General features: G+C 40.3%; 1 protein-coding gene across 1 annotated transcript; it reads right to left on the bottom strand.

Annotated features, from left to right (window-relative positions):
- Window positions 1-9127: 9127 nt before the first annotated feature.
- LOC111837659 (uncharacterized) lies at window positions 9128-13040 on the bottom strand. The gene is made up of 8 exons (XM_072711735.1): window positions 13032-13040; window positions 10656-10850; window positions 10227-10314; window positions 9971-10137; window positions 9778-9879; window positions 9583-9636; window positions 9348-9404; window positions 9128-9264 (listed from the first exon to the last, which is right to left on the bottom strand). The coding sequence occupies exons 2-8, from the start codon at window positions 10846-10848 to the stop codon at window positions 9128-9130; spliced, it is 798 nt and encodes a 265-aa protein (XP_072567836.1). The 5' UTR covers window positions 10849-10850; window positions 13032-13040.
- Window positions 13041-15905: the final 2865 nt, after the last annotated feature.

Raw genomic sequence — 15905 nt, 5'->3', positions numbered from 1 at the left:
CATAATGTCACTCAACTCAGAATTTCCGATATCCGAGAGAAAAATGAACGCACCATTAGACTGTATGTGTTTTTAAGCCGGGGTGCGTGGCCTTGTACGCATGCTGCCCGGACTGTTTTCCGTGTGAATGGCTGTGGGCGTGCCCTGGCTCGGGTCATTAGCAGATAATGAAGTGCGACAGAAATTCTGTGCCTCTCCTTGGTTTCACATGAATTACATAAACTGAAAATATTTATTTTTAATTTAAATTGCTTTATTTAAAAGTAGACACTTTAAGCTTTCTATGGATATATTTCTCAAGTCTGTCTGTGCAGTATTCGCGGAGTTTCAGTTCATTTTAGTGACATGTTTCAAAAAGATTTTCGCGGAGACTGAGACAGCTGAAAGCGCACCCTGTTTATTTTCTTTATTTTACAAAAGCACAATGTTTCGTGGATATTGTGAGTATACATGAATAAAAGTAGACCATTTACAGATTAAAATGATGTACTACACTTACGTGTATGATCAAACATGACGACGCATTTTAAGTTCTTTTCACGGTTACCAGAAAAAAATGCAAGTGTCCCCGCCGGCGGGTCCGCCGACTCCTAAGGGTTAAGGTGTATCTTATCCATTCTGGAGAAGATGAATTGGCACAAGCCACACCAAACAAAATATGTTGTTTCCAGATGTGCAACTTATATTGATATTACCACAAACTAACGGCCACGCCTATCTATGGATAAGATGTGCTGTTTGTAATAGGAATATTCGATGTAATATCCGCACAAAGTGTAACATCTGTTGAGGTGCAACCCAAAACCCCTGTATCCTATACTGATATGAATCAGTCACATAGATACAATAATTAATTGTTTAATCAATTAATGCAGATGGTATGAGGTATGTACCTGTGAAGCTGGTATGGCATGTTTGGTATCAAACTGATTGTTAATCACCCCTGATTCCAAATCTGGTCAGTGATTACCATAAAAGTGGATGTATCAAAAGTTATAACAGCTTAATGAAAATCATCAGTAAAGGTAGAATCTGGCGGGCCATAAATCCCAAAAGGACTGATACAGACCCCCTTCCGAAAGCCCGCCAAATGGATGGCCAGCCATTGGGCCAGGAGTCGAATTCCTGGTCATCCCTATTCATGGACTTTACAGCATAAAAATCCTGGCACCTCAGAACAAAGGAGCGCAGAACAACCGCCAACCAGGGCAGAGAACAACCAGCAGCAGCGCAGAGAACAACCGCCAGCCCGAAGAAGAACATCAGCCCGGGAGGAGAGAAGCCCACAAGAAGCCCTCCGGTGAAGGCCCAGCTGAACAGAGAACAGCACCCAAGACAAAGCTTCACCAGGAGAGAGAATCTAAAGGGACTCCACTCCACTGCTCCAAACGCCGCGCCTTCCTGAGTGCCATCAGCTCAGCAGCTCTGCCATCAACTGCCAAGACCCCCCCCCCCCCACTCTTCAACCAAGTAAACCAACTTCCTTTCATTCTAACAACTTAAGCTGTTCTGTTTAACCTGCTATAAGACTTTAGGGTCGTGTTTCCACAAACTATGCTTGCTTTGCAGAACAGTATTTCCCATTTAAGGTTACTCATTTAAATCCGGTCATTGCATTTTCATAATTACATTGTTTGTTTTATTCCGTTATTTCGTGTTTGTTGTTTGTGTTAGGTGTAATGTCTGTCTTATGTCAGTTGTAGTGTTAGCTAGGAATAAATGCATGTCTTTTACACAACTTTAGCCTCCGTCATTGTGTGTCTCATAATAAGTTCCTGCCATTGTGCGATCTTGCTACACGCTCTGAACCTCAAACTCGCCTGAAACATCGCGATTCTCTCTCTCATTGGCCGTGAGGGGAGCTTCGCTACCAATCGTGTACATTACCTGGTGATGCAGCTCGCTGGACGAGCCTTCTAACCCAGGTTACTAAGCGATACTGGTAATTAGTGAATCCCATTTAAGTCTCACATTAACAGACTCACAGGGATACCGCAATTGAGTTTGGAGGAGCCGACCATTCGGCATAACAATTGATTAATAATCAGCATTAAATAATAATTAATTAAGCTTTAATTAATTCAAACATATTGGTGGAGAATATTAAAATTTATTTGAGCTAATAATTCCTACACTACACCCCCAAAACAAACATCAATAAGGGGACACTTCCCAATCAAATGTAGAGGGGGTGACGATAGTGCGGTAGGTTCTACTGAGCCCAGTGAAACCCCTCCCAGTGGCTGGCTCCCAACACTGGAGGGTGCTAGTTTCCCTGAAACACCCCACCACTGACCACACCACCCTCCTGCCCCCCACTCACTACATCACTAGGAGGTACCGGGCCTGGTTCTACTGGAAGCACTGCCCTACACACTCTGGCTATGTGACCGGCTTTACTACAACGCATACAAATAGGTTTACCATCGGCCTGATATTGGTAGGACTGAGGACGAGGGGCTATTGGGCGGTGGGTGGAACTAAAGTCAACACGTGACTGCCTTAATTGATTTAAAATCACATCCAACTGGGCCTGTTGCTTACGGAAACACTCTTTAATTTCAGCCATCTCAGACATAGGGCCAGCAATAGTACTACGTTGATCTGCCTCATACGAATTACAAGAGTAGGCCCGCGATCGAAGTGGCTGGACCCGTCTGCTGAGCCAATCCAAAGCTTCACGACGTACATCCCGGAACGTCCAAACACAATTAGAAGAGATTTTATCTAACAAGTCCCCTTGTAATTTATCATCACGAAGGCCTTCCACGAATTGATCATGCAACATACGGTCCGCGTTATCCAGCTCCCCATCCCGGTCCTTAATCTGCTCCATAAGCTCCATCAACACATGTGAATATTCCCTAACTGACTCACCTTCAAGCTGCCGACGATGGTAAAACAGACGATACCGAGTATTAAGAGACTTGGAGCAGCGGAAATTCTCTTTCAAAATTGTAAAGATCCTCTGAGGATCATTCCTGTCTGCTGCTGGACTAAACTTAATTTCCCTCTTGGCTTCCCCATCCAACAAGTCATACAAGAACAAAGCCTGTTCTAAAAAAGACATTGGACGGGCCACTAATGACCTATGGGCTTCCCCATTCCAGTCCTCCACTGACATATTATCCACTGACATTTTTCCCGAAAACCGGGGACACTTTCGCTCCCGCGGCACACATACCAGCCGTTCAGTGGGTAGCTGACCTAACACCCCTTCAGCTGGCTGTGGGGAGGAATGCTGGGGGGAACCTGGTCCCCCTCCAGGAGATGAAGTCCCTTGTAGCCGTTGGTTATCCGCTTGTAGTTGTTTCACCAATTCAGTCAGGGACCTGACCTGCTCCTCCAGGTTCTCTACTGCAGACATACTCACAGAAGGAAAGTGTCCAAAGACACAAATCGAGGAAACCCTCTTCAAAGCAACCACTGTTTCTCCCCCCCCCTCACAAAAACCACAAACACATTAAACACTTCCCAAACAAAACTAATGCACATACACAACACCCTTTTATTCAAAAAAAAAGAAAAAAGAGAAAAAAAAAAGAAACACATGCACACATCAGTTTCAAATCAATCCCACTTTTACATAACCATTTAAAAATACCCAAACGTACCTTAGCCATCTTACCCAGCCAACCAGAGTTCTAGTGGCAGCTTGTAGCCTATACCAAAGCCTCGCCCGTCCAAACCAACAACGCTTGCTCCAAGGTACCTTTTTCTAGCTTTTAGCCACTGTTCCGCCGCCAACCTTACCCCAAGCACCAACACCTTCCGCACTACATACCGTCCTTTAAAGGAGGGAACCGGAAACGACGAACCCCGTGACTGCCCACCGCTATATCATGCCGTGTCACCAGGGTGTAGCCCGGTATCCTTCCACCCAAACACTGCCGAGAACCCCTCCCACCTATCACACATATTTGTTTATTTTCCGTTTCTTTTTTATATATACTCAAAAGGGAAGCAAGTGAAACAAATAACAGAGTAGCGGGAAGAAGCGGTAAAAATAAAACTACTTATATGTTTACCTGCGGTATTTTGCGGGCGGGAGTGGGACAAAACTTGAATACTGCGGGCGGGAGCGGGAAAAAATAATATATATTTTTTGCGGGAGCGGGACAGAATCTTGCGGGAGCGGGCAGGAGCAGGACTGAAAAATCCGTCCCGCGCAGGTCTCTACCGTGATGAGTAGAGGTATGGTGTTATATTTACTAGTCGGCAAAACGGCGAGATAGACATAAGTCGCTGAAGTGTCGACTTTATAAGTCGGCAAAACGGCGAGTTATATTTACTAGTCGACAAAACGACGAGATAGACATAAGTCGCCAAAGTGTAGACTTAGGTGTATCTCGTCAATTCTCTAAATCGTCACTTTTAAGCTGGTCCCGCGAGTGTCGACTTAGACCGGTTTTACTGTATTCTCAGATTGTTATTTACATTGGCACTAATGATGTCCGATTGAGGCAACGGGAGATCACTAAGACAAAATTCACAGCGATATACAACCCTGTGGGATGTCATGGTGGTGCAGTGGTTAGCACTGCTGTCATACAGTACAAAGATCCTGGGTTTGATCCCTGAGTTGGGCGTAGGACCTTTCTGTGTGGTGACTGCATGAGCTCCCTGTGTTCAAATGGGTTTTCACCGGGGGCTCTGATTTCCTCCCACAATCGAAAAGTGGGTGCGGTAGGTTGATTGGCAACTCTAAGTTGGCCCTGTGAGTGTGTGCACCCTGCAGTGTGTTGGTGACTGCCCAGGGTTGGTTCCTGCCTGTAGGCTTCTGTGACCCCAGTTGGAATTAAGCAGTTATGGTGATGGATGTAACCCTGCAATAAAGATGTCCGAGTCAATAACATACATTGGCTACATCCCTGCTAGAAGTGGCAATGAAATGTACAGCAGATGATCATTGCTACATTGCCAGCTGTCAAAATGGTGGATGGTTTGAGGTAGGCCTGGGCTTTTGAAGAGGAACGGTATTCATGGTGCTGATCTCCTGTCCAGAAGCATAGCTCATTTGCTCTTTGCTAGAGCAAAGTCCAGGCGGCGGCCAAACTGGCAGGAACGTCACTAGGATTGAAAGACAAGGGAGGCTTAGCCCCCAGGGTTGTAGGAAGGAATTAGTGTGTATATAGAGGGCTGAAAATTTTTCACCTATAGCAGTTTAAACAGCCAGTACATAATTTTAATTAAATAATATTAGACTTACAATATTATTTTTTATTTCAATTTGTAGTCTTGCTTCTATTTGTTAAGTGCATACCTGCGCTCAGTGATATCTTATATGAAATGTATGGATATATAATTTTAAAATAGTATAATAAATACTATATTTTTAGGGGGAGCTTGGGATCATTTTAGGGGGGCTGAAGCCAACCCTAAATAGGCCTAACGACGCCCATGCAAACCGGCATAACCTACCGCTTGCTAGTCGCTTAGAATTGTCACCTATGGGTCATGTTATTGAGACTGTGTACAGCTGAATACAGTTACAGCAAAACCTTGGATTGTGAGTAACTTGGTCTGCGAGTGTTCTGCAAGATGAGCAAAAAATTTAAAATTAATTTTAACTTGATAAATGAGCGAGGTCTTGCAATACCAGTGTTACATATACGCTTTGTCTGCCAAGTGTCACATGATCACAACTCAGCCGATGGTTCTTCTCTCTCTCACGCTGCGGGATTGTGGTTAAATGTTTCCCATGCTTGGTCTCAGTTGGCATGCCTCATTCATATAGTCAAAATTTAGTATAAATGCACCACCCGAATAAGGCCGGAGCAGTGTGAGCGATGAATCTGTTAATGACAATGCAATGTCATGAAAAGGAGCCAAAAGCAGCTGTTATTGGATAGGTTCCTTGTTAAAGTCGTACAAAAAGTAAAATATTCCAGTGAGCCAACAGATAGCAGTGATTCCGTTAGTTATAGTGAAATTTGTCCTACAAAAAAACTCTCCTCCTCTCTCATCTCCCTCACACCATCCACAATTCTTTTCAAAGGTAAAGTGCAGGTCAATTTGTTTTATGTATTTTTACTTAATATTTTCAATTAATAGTTTTTATATGAACATTTTTGGGTGGTGGAACGAACCATCTGAGTTTCCATTATTTCTTATGGGAAAATTCACTTTGATATACGAGTGCTTTGGATTACAAGCATGTTTCCGGAACGAATTATGCTCGCAAACCAGGGTACCACTGTATAAGCATAATCCTTAACCAAATCGCAAAGGTGGTGGTGTTGCTGCAATATTTCAGTCCAACCTAGAAGTGTCTGAGATAAGTGGTTATAGCTTTAGCACAATTGAAATTCTAGTTCTTAGTTTTGCTGGCTCATCTCCTTGTAGTCCTTCATCTCCAATCATCATTGTTATTGTGTGTTATAGACCGCCAGGTCTGTACAGTAATTTTCTAAAGGAGTTTGCATATTTTTTTAACAAACCTGGTGGTCACTACTGACAAAGCTATGATTGTTGGTGATTCACATGGAGAATTACGGAAGCGTATTACTGCCACGACATAATAAAAAAATATTCTCACTATCACGTTATAACGTGAAAATATTACATTATAACATGAAAACAGCACGTTAAAATGAGAAATCGTATCACATGATAATGTGAAAATACCATGTTATAACGTGAAACCGTATCATATTATAACGTGAAAATATTGCGTTATAATGAGAAAACCTAACCCGATAGGATTACAAGTTAAATTGATCAGGGGCGGTGTTATGCCGAAAAAGGCATCCCCTTTGATTTTGCATTTCTGCAGCTCCCATGAAGTACTTGAGAAATATATCCCTTCACCGACTTCATTACATTTGCACTGACCCCAGCATGAAGCACATCCTCTTAATACAATTATTTGGCGACAAGTGTCATCTGAGTTACGTGGTGCAACACTATGTACACTATTTTAGCCATAGATTACAACAAGATCCAGACGTTTTCAAAAGATTGACATTTATTTATTTCGTGAAAAGAAGTGTTACCATGCATCTGATACACACTAACTGCTGTTTTACCCCTGTTTTACACTGGATGCGTGTCCATTGCGGTGCGTTTCCGACACGGCAGCTGCGAGTAATCGCCGCCAATAAAGTCAATGCATCAGTTTACACTAGAGCTTAGATCGGGCCCAAAAAATTAAACCCGATCCTACCCGAGCCCGTGCACCTTGTGTCCGAGCCCGACCCGGTCCGACACATTAACTGTAATTATGAGCCCGAGCCCGATTTAAACCCGACTATTTTTTAATACGTGAGCCGTTGTAACAGACGTTCTCAACTACAATTCTAAGTTGTTTGAACTACAGAAATTAGTTTAGATTTATCTTAATGAAAAATGCAACAAGGACGAAGCATGTAAACTGCATTGTTTGTTTATTCAGAATGGATCGCAAATAGATCCGAATGAAAAAAAAACGTGAACAATGATAAACACAGAAAATGAACAAGTAATTAACTTTGGATGGCATATTTAATAAATATGATAACTTTAAGTAAAGGGTTAAGAAAAAGGTTAAATCCTTCCGTAAGCAGCCAACGAGGTCCCAGTCAGCACAAGTACGTCGGCGCTACGTCGCTGATAGGTCTTTTTAAGGTCGGCATTTAGCAGCTTTTCAGTCGTTTGCACATTGGCACTACGTCGCGCCTCCGTAACAGCTACGTCGCTGATAAGTCTTTTTAAGGTCGGTATTTAGTAGCTTTTCAGTCGTTTGCATATTGGCACTACGTCGCGCCTCCGTAACAGCGATGAAAACGCTAGGCGAACTCCGCGATGATTCCGCGACCCTTTTTACTATCCTACGCGACCATTTCCCTACCTTTTTTTTTATCCGTAGGCGATCATTCCCCGACCCCCTTTTTAATCCTACGCGATCATTTCCCGATAATCTTATTGTACAATTACCAATAATTATTTACGTCTTCTTTAGTGTCGAACACGTATTGATCCTAATATTTTATTTATAATATAAAGAAAACACAAAGGTGTTCGTTCAAAGAGTTATTAAAAAAAAAATATAAAAAATGCACACAATATATACAAGATACACTAAAAAGAAAAAAAAAACAGAACAATAAATAGAGAGCTATCTGACACGCCGGCTCAGCCTGTCACGAGACAGTCTGAGCCACTCCTTGATGGTTTTCTCGATTTCAGCCTCATTCGGACTAGAAACCAATGGGTTCCGTAATGCAGACTCTAAAAAACAGAACGGACACAACGGTCACTTACATTGACATTAACCATTTAATAAGGTCTAATCATAAACAGGTTATTCCTTTAGAATTTTATGGTTCACTTTTTACCTGCAGTCTGAAAGAAAAGCAACTTTGGGCATTAAAATCAATGAAAACTATGGGAAATAACTATAACGTGCATGGGGAGGTTAAATCCATATTGTGCTTAAACAATAAGGATAAAAATCCCAAAAGGTCAATTTTTAACTTTGGTTAAACATTGGTTTTACTTATGAATAATCACATTGATGATTTTTGCATTTTTCATTGGTGTTTTATCCCCTCTGCCACACCAGTTAAGATGCACAGCCAACTGGGGAGCAAACACCTTCCCACAGATCCTCCAGACTGTTTTCTTCATTGTTTGTCCCCCAGCCAGTGACAGTTTGGATACCTGGAGGTGACAACAGATGTTTGGTCATACAATATTTCACATACTTTTGGGTAGTGTATGTATGTATGTATGTAAGTATATATTATATTTTAGTATCCATGTATTATCTATGTACAAGGTAGCTTTCTTAAACCATAATCATACCAGTTTGTTCTTAAATTCGGCGTTTTCCAACTGCATTTCAACCTTGTTCAGGTCCTCAGTATCTTGCAGCGGAAATGTCCCATCCTCTGCACACTATAAAAAATAATAGATTCTTATAGAAAGACCTGGGTAACAGTGTGCACAAAGATCAGTAAATCTAGTAAGCTACATCGCAAAGTATTTAAAAAATCTCTGTAATTGAGTTAATAGTAATTCACTCAAATGTTATCGATATGAAATATAAACTTATACACCTTGAAAATATTATTTACACTAGGGAAAAAAATGAACATTTCCAAAATCAATCAAATAATTTGATTAAAATAGATCATAAAGCAATTTTTTACAGTGCACTTGCCGTTGTTAATGGTGCATTTCCAGGACTGTTACCCAAGCGATGCATCTGGGTGACAATTTCAGTCAGATGTTTGACCTGGCTCTGCAACTCCCCCAACATCTGCAGGAGGATCCTCTCGGTCGCTGTAAGGACAATAGAGAATACAGCATTAAATATTTAGACATACATCGAGACAGATGTGGATGTAGATTTGTTTACAACTTACGTGTGCATTGACTCGGTACAAGCTGCCCTGTGGGTAGCCGAGTCCTCGAAGGACTATCTGTAAGAATAAGACAGCAAAAAATTACTCTAAAACCCTAAGTGATCATAATTACTATCTTGTATCGTATTCTGATTCTTTGTGATTGAGTGCAATATTGCACTCTCTAAGTTACCTCTCATTCACACAAATAGCAATTCCACAAAAACAAACAAACACGATTGTTCTGGAATCTTACTTTGTTCTCCTGACAGGTGCAGAGGGTGTGGGACAGCCGGAGAGGATGTTCTTTCTGTAGGCGTATAAATCAGTGTTTAATTCCTGTGCAAGCGCACACATGAAACAGATTACCATATCATTGCACGCATCTTATGTGCACATTTTCTACTGTGTTAAAAAAAAAAACTTAAGTTATGCAGTTTATGTTACTAACTTTGTTCCCTGAATGTTTGCATGTCAGTGTACTCCAGTGATTCTCCCTCAGTCTCTGGGTAACTATTCAGTGTTTTGGATGGTCCCGGAGAAACTAGATCTGCTTTTGTTGAGGATAAAACAGAAACAAAACAGTGGTAAGCATTTGAATTATGTAACCGAGTAATTCAGTAAAATGATGTTCGTCTTTGTACCTTGGAAGTGGTGTGTGAGACAAGGTTGATGTGCTGGTGGAGGTGTTGGTGGTGGTGGCAGGAACGATAATTTCCTCTTTCTGTTAAAAGTATTCCCGCTCTGAGAGTAAGCCGAGGGACGTTTCCTCAGTGGAGAACTGTCCAACAATTCAAATTGCTTTTTAGGTCTGGAAGTACATCAACAAAACAACAAATTAGTTCTGCAAATTAACCCAATACATCAAAATTGTCATGTGTGACAAACTTCTTTACTTACTTGGATTTCCTGCATGATTCCTGATCAGAATTTAAATCCGAAGTATCACAAGATGTGCTCCATTTTCGAACAACCTTGTCCAGAGAATCTATACATTAAGAGCAAGAATACGGAGTCAGATTAAGAGCAGGAATATGTACCCTGGTAAGTTTTAGTAAGCTTATACTGACAAAAACATCCCCATCCTGGCAAATATTTCAAGTTAGATGCCCCTTATTCATAAGTAAATGTTTTCAATATTCGACTGGTCATAATCATGTTTTTAACTTGATACTTCATGTTTTGTGACGATCATAATTAAAGCACAATGGCACGCATGTGACAAAATATACATTTTATTTGAAAGGCCCCATCAGTAGGTAACATTCACATTTTATCAGGAACATTTCACATTTTATCACTTTATTCTATGCAATTCAAATGGAGTACCTGACTGGTAAAGGACCCGAGCCCTGTGCTGTGTCCATCCTGCACATTCGTTTGGTGTCTCCTTTGCTCGGACACACCGAAGTAGTTTAGCCTTTTCCGTGTGGGGAGGCCACCATGAGAGTCCATCTCTGTACCATTCTGCTGCTACTGGAATTGTAGTCCCCTCATCCACAAATTCAAGAAGTAGGTACATTCCTAGCACACAGGGAACAGGTACTGTCACTTACAAAATAGAAGAAAAGAATGGGGGAAAAAATTCTAATGGGGTTTTTTTTAGCTTGTGTGTAGTAGCGGAACAGAGATTAATTTGTTCTTGTACGGCATAACGAATGCTTTTTGTCGAATGTCTGACAATTTGCAGAATTCAGTTGTCTCCGAGAGCTTGCCCAATAAGTAAATTCCAAGAGTGGTGGATGTAAGTGGGTATTCAAAGAACGGATCTTGTTGGAGAAATAGGCAGTAAGCAATGAATGTATTGTTACCTTGCGTGAAAATATTTAGCACTCTGGCAACTTTGTTATCTAGGTAAACATACCTGTTGGCAACATCTAATTTTAAAGAAAAATTTTCTGTTCTCACTTCCTGAAACTGATTAACAGGCAGGAATAATTGGGGAAGAGGTCCAGAATAATGTTGCTTGAACAAACCAATTCGATTCCTGCCCTTAGCTGTAATTTGGGGCCTCTCTGACAGTCTTCTCACCAGCTGACTGAGTGGGCTGCCCGGTTTTCGAATAAGCCTCTTAATCATATAAAGAAATGACTCATATTTAAAGGCACTGAAATTTTCAAGTACACCATGCACTTTAACATCTTGTGCCAAGTGCACAAGATTGTGTACATTGTAGGACATGAATTTTTCACCATAGAGCCCCTGAAAATGGTTAACAAATAAAACTAAAATGTTTCCAGCATAAGCAAGATAACTTTTAACCAGGCCTTTGCTGGATAAGATAAATAGCCCGACGAAAAGTAAAAGGAAGTTGTGGTATATTATTGGGTCAAGTGTGTCCTTTAACAAAACAGGGCCAGTATAAAACAGAAACTGCCTGAACTCTGTAGCTTTCCATCTGTCCAGTTCTCTTAGAGACCTTGGCCTTCGCGAAAACTCCAGAGGAACATGTTTCCGGAACTGTATGAAGCTGTATGAAAGCATGTTGACCGTTGAGGCAGGTAGCCTGCAGAACAGAGGGCCTCGAAGCCACAGCATCAGCAGCTTGCGTACAACACCCAAGCAGACAAGGTGCATGTAGTCCAGCGGAAAACCTGTCACCATTTTTAACGATGTTTTCTGTAGTGGTGTGGGACCATGATGATGATCTTCATCTATCTGAGCTAAAAAGGACTCATTAGTTCTCAATCGAGCATCAGTTTCAGGGAATACAACTCTGTTATCAATGTATCAAAGTGCATTTTCCACAGCCATTGTAACCAGAGTGTCCTTTAATGTTTTTTATAAATGCACACGCTGGAGCATCACAGACTGCTGTGAGGAGCCTCATAGACATGTAGGTTCCTTCATAATCAAATCCCTTTTCTAGGTCTATGAGTTCTGACACAAAGTCATGTAGGAATGCATCTAGTGATTGAGGCTTTTGATTGCCACAGAACAATCCTATTATAAAAGGTTCATGTCCTGGAAGATTTTCTATGATTCCAAGTATAGGCCAAAATTGTATAGTGGAACTTTTAAATAATGGCAAGCCATCAATGTTAATCTGGAGGTCCAAAAGAGGCGTCTCCTTTAAAAGATCCTTGTGTTTTTGTAAAATGTGCGTAATGGATGCAAGCACACCAAAATAACAATATTGACCACCACCTATATCCTTACAGCTAATTTGACCACAACGAACTGTCCCAAGCAAGGTCCTTGCATCTAGAGGGAGATTTGGATGATGGTCTGATAGGATCCTGAGAAGCCCATTTAATGCAGAATGTGTTATGTTGAAGTGTACAGCCCATGACGCCAAACTGCTTTCCAGAGAATCTGGAAAATCCGCGTCGGAGTCGGAACTTGATTCAGTCTCTGTGAATTCAAGTGCATCAAAGAATTCATCGTCTGGAGACTGACAGTCCTCGAACCCCTCAGCTGGTGTCTCTGTTTGAGAGTCCCAACAATCCAATCGTTGTGTGTGTGTACTGATTGTAGCTTTTCAGCAACCAAAGCTTTAGCCCTTCTTTTTATTGTCCAGTAAGAGGGTGACATGAAAGCCATACTACTGAGAACAAACAGCAAACACAAAAGCTCAATGTTACTGTAGTGTATAAAATGGAAAACTATGCAGTGCAGTAAGTATAAAGTATAAATTAACCAGTAATATTTTGATATGGGAATATGAATTACAGATTAATTTGTAGTAGAGGGTCTTACACTTACTGTACTTAAAGATTGCGATCCAACGAAGAACTATAGCAGCAAGAAACCTGTTGATATGAAATGACATTTTAATTACTAGATTGTTTGAAGCAGAAATATGAGCTATGGCTTTTCTTAAGTACTATTCTTGAGATAAACTAGGTAAGGTAAGGTAACTTTATTCATACCTTACCTGAAAATTTGCTTTACAGAAAAATGACAGCATTTTTTACTTTTTTCCTTTACATTTAAAGTATCAGAACACAAAACAATGGTCCTCGCATGTTGTTCTTCTTGATAAATTTCGGTTACTTTTAGTTTGTAGTGATTCATAATTTACAGAACCCAAATGGTAATTGCTTGTGCTCGTTCATCAATGTAAAACTCAAACATTACTTTTCCGGAACAAGCACATTGAGGTACAAAACAACATAAAAACTGATACCCTTTTTAACCTAAAACCCACCCATTCATCAAATATAAACTCTCAAATTCGCATGGGAACTATACAACGGCTTGCAACTGTGCATACCTCACAAAATCTAAGCACACAGCCAATTCGAATGAACGAGAGAAATTTTAACAAAGGAAGGATTTAAAAACACACTGCTAAATTGAATTTTCAGTATGCACATGTATTTTGAGAGTGATCTCACGCCATATAGTAATACAACTCGAATTAATAGTAACATACAAACGCATCAAACAAAAGGTCGAGCATGGTAACCTTAGCATAGTCATAGATATTAAAATGATTAAAGTGCGATAAAAAGTTTGTAACAATAAATAATCAAAACACGATTGTTAACATTAATTTGTATAATCAAAAACAAAAAGAAACTCATTTAGATCATTCTGAAACTATTTATTTAAGAAAGAAATGATTTTCAGCCTACCTTTCTAACTAATCGTACGCGACGAAATAGACTTTTCTTTTTTTTGTCTTTTAAAGCTGGTTTAACAGGGAACAAAATATGTTTTAAAACACGATCCGTTTTCTTCCACACACACACACACACAAAATTAAGAACAATGGTAAAAACTTACCTCACTTATCGGCGACTGGGACAAACGAAGACTCTGAGCGGGAAAAAACGAAGTCTCTGGCTACAAACATCCACTGAGAGTTTTTAGCCACTTACAGCCAGGAAGTCTACTGTGGGCCCGGAAATGACGCTCTCGGCTGCAGCCAATGTGGAGCTCCACAGAAGGCGGAAACACGTGACTTCAAATTTGAACACAGTTACGTCGCACGAGAAATGTTTTTGACAGCGAAAACTAAATTGCGTTTTTGTTACTGTTGATGATGCTGAGCCCTAACCCTAACCCTAACTCTAACCCTAACCTGCGCGGTTTCCACTGAATCTATGCAGATCACGTGTTTCCGCCTACTGTGGCGGTGACGTGTTTCCGCTTACTGTGGAGATCACGTGTTTCCGCTTACTGTGGAGCTCCACACCTACAGTGTCTGCAGCCAGGCGCTCTTGAATAAACATGGTTGCCTCCATGAACAGGCTGCTTAACGTTGTCGCTTTTATATTTTAGCAGATTTGGAGTGAGATTTTTTCCGAGAGACAAACAAGAAACACAAACTAGTCAAACCACATTAGAAGCTTTATAAAATATTTTAGTACATTCGTAGCGATGTTCTTTTTTCAAGAGGCAAGCAAACAATCCAAAGACAATAACAAGTTTGGTAAAAATCTGAAATTGCATGCTATAGCATACTGTTTGCGGTCATGATATGGTATGCTATAAATCGAACATGTGCAATTACATTTATAACTATAAATACAACTTCATTGTTTTGCAAAGAAATCTAGCCTAATTGTGTTTTTGAAATGTAGACTTCATGTAATATAATTATTTTAACTGTAAAACATGTATGGAAGTGTAAACAAATATAGTTCCCAAAATGAACAAGTGCAATAATTAAATCACTACACAGGTTGCTCATGTTCATATATCAGTTTTTTTTATGGATTTGGTGATAATTAAGGACACACATCAGATATCAGAGGCACAGCAGCACATTGCCAAGTCTTCACTCACAGTGGGACATCTCTCAATAGATCCTCATGCACACAAGTGCGCACTCTTATTTAAAATACAGTCATATAAACAGGATATCTTTAAACATAATTATCGATAAGAAACATTTAATGTCCAGTATATAAAATAGCTATGTAAATCATACCATACCCTATATGACAAGTAATATCACTACATTAAATATTATTACAGTAATATTACTATGCTTCCAGAGTCAAACAAACCCTTTTCTAAAAAGATCCGACGTGATGCGTAGTTTTCCCTACCAAAAAGCGACCTTCGACTTAAAAGCGACGATCCGACGTTTAAGTGAGCAACGCTTTTCAACACCGCGACGATCCGACGTTTTCGCGAATAAAACGCGATGCTTCGTAACGGAACGCGATCTAATTGCGACCATCCGCCGTTTATGCGACGTATTGCCGACGTACTTGTGCTGACAGGGGTATGTGTTAATTAAGTTTTAGTTAAGTTTGTTGTATTTAGCCATGTAAATGCTAACTGAGGTTCGTGTTAACTGTATATGAATTCTCTAAGCTGTTTTTATTGTTATTTATGTTTATATTTCATTTGAATTTCAATGTTTGTTAGCTAATATTGTAAGTAAATGTGCTTGATTTTGTGTTTCCGTATCTGTATTTAGTTCTCACGTCTGCCATGATGGTGATAATAACGAAGCCACTGTCTTTCGAATAAACCGTCGGCTCAGTTAAATGCAAAGGACTCTTGTGCTCGTGTCTTACGGGAGGGAGCTACATTTATAATTATGGCATAGCTCTCCACCCAATTAGGCTAATTAAGTAATGATTTAAAAAAAAAAAAAACACACACAAATGCTTGATC

The sequence above is a fragment of the Paramormyrops kingsleyae genome, chromosome 1 (assembly GCF_048594095.1).
Source record: "Paramormyrops kingsleyae isolate MSU_618 chromosome 1, PKINGS_0.4, whole genome shotgun sequence".
Taxonomy (NCBI): domain Eukaryota; kingdom Metazoa; phylum Chordata; class Actinopteri; order Osteoglossiformes; family Mormyridae; genus Paramormyrops; species Paramormyrops kingsleyae.
This window is presented reverse-complemented; position numbering and strand designations above follow the sequence as displayed.

Coding starts and splice junctions, on each gene's coding strand:
- LOC111837659 (XM_072711735.1), bottom strand. CDS start 10,848: ATGTACCTACTTCTTGAATTTGTGGATGAGGGGACTACAATTCCAGTA. Junction 10,138..10,226: donor GAATCATGCAGGAAATCCAA/GTAAGTAAAGAA, acceptor ATGTACTTCCAG/ACCTAAAAAGCAATTTGAAT. Junction 9,637..9,777: donor GCAAACATTCAGGGAACAAA/GTTAGTAACATA, acceptor ATACGCCTACAG/AAAGAACATCCTCTCCGGCT.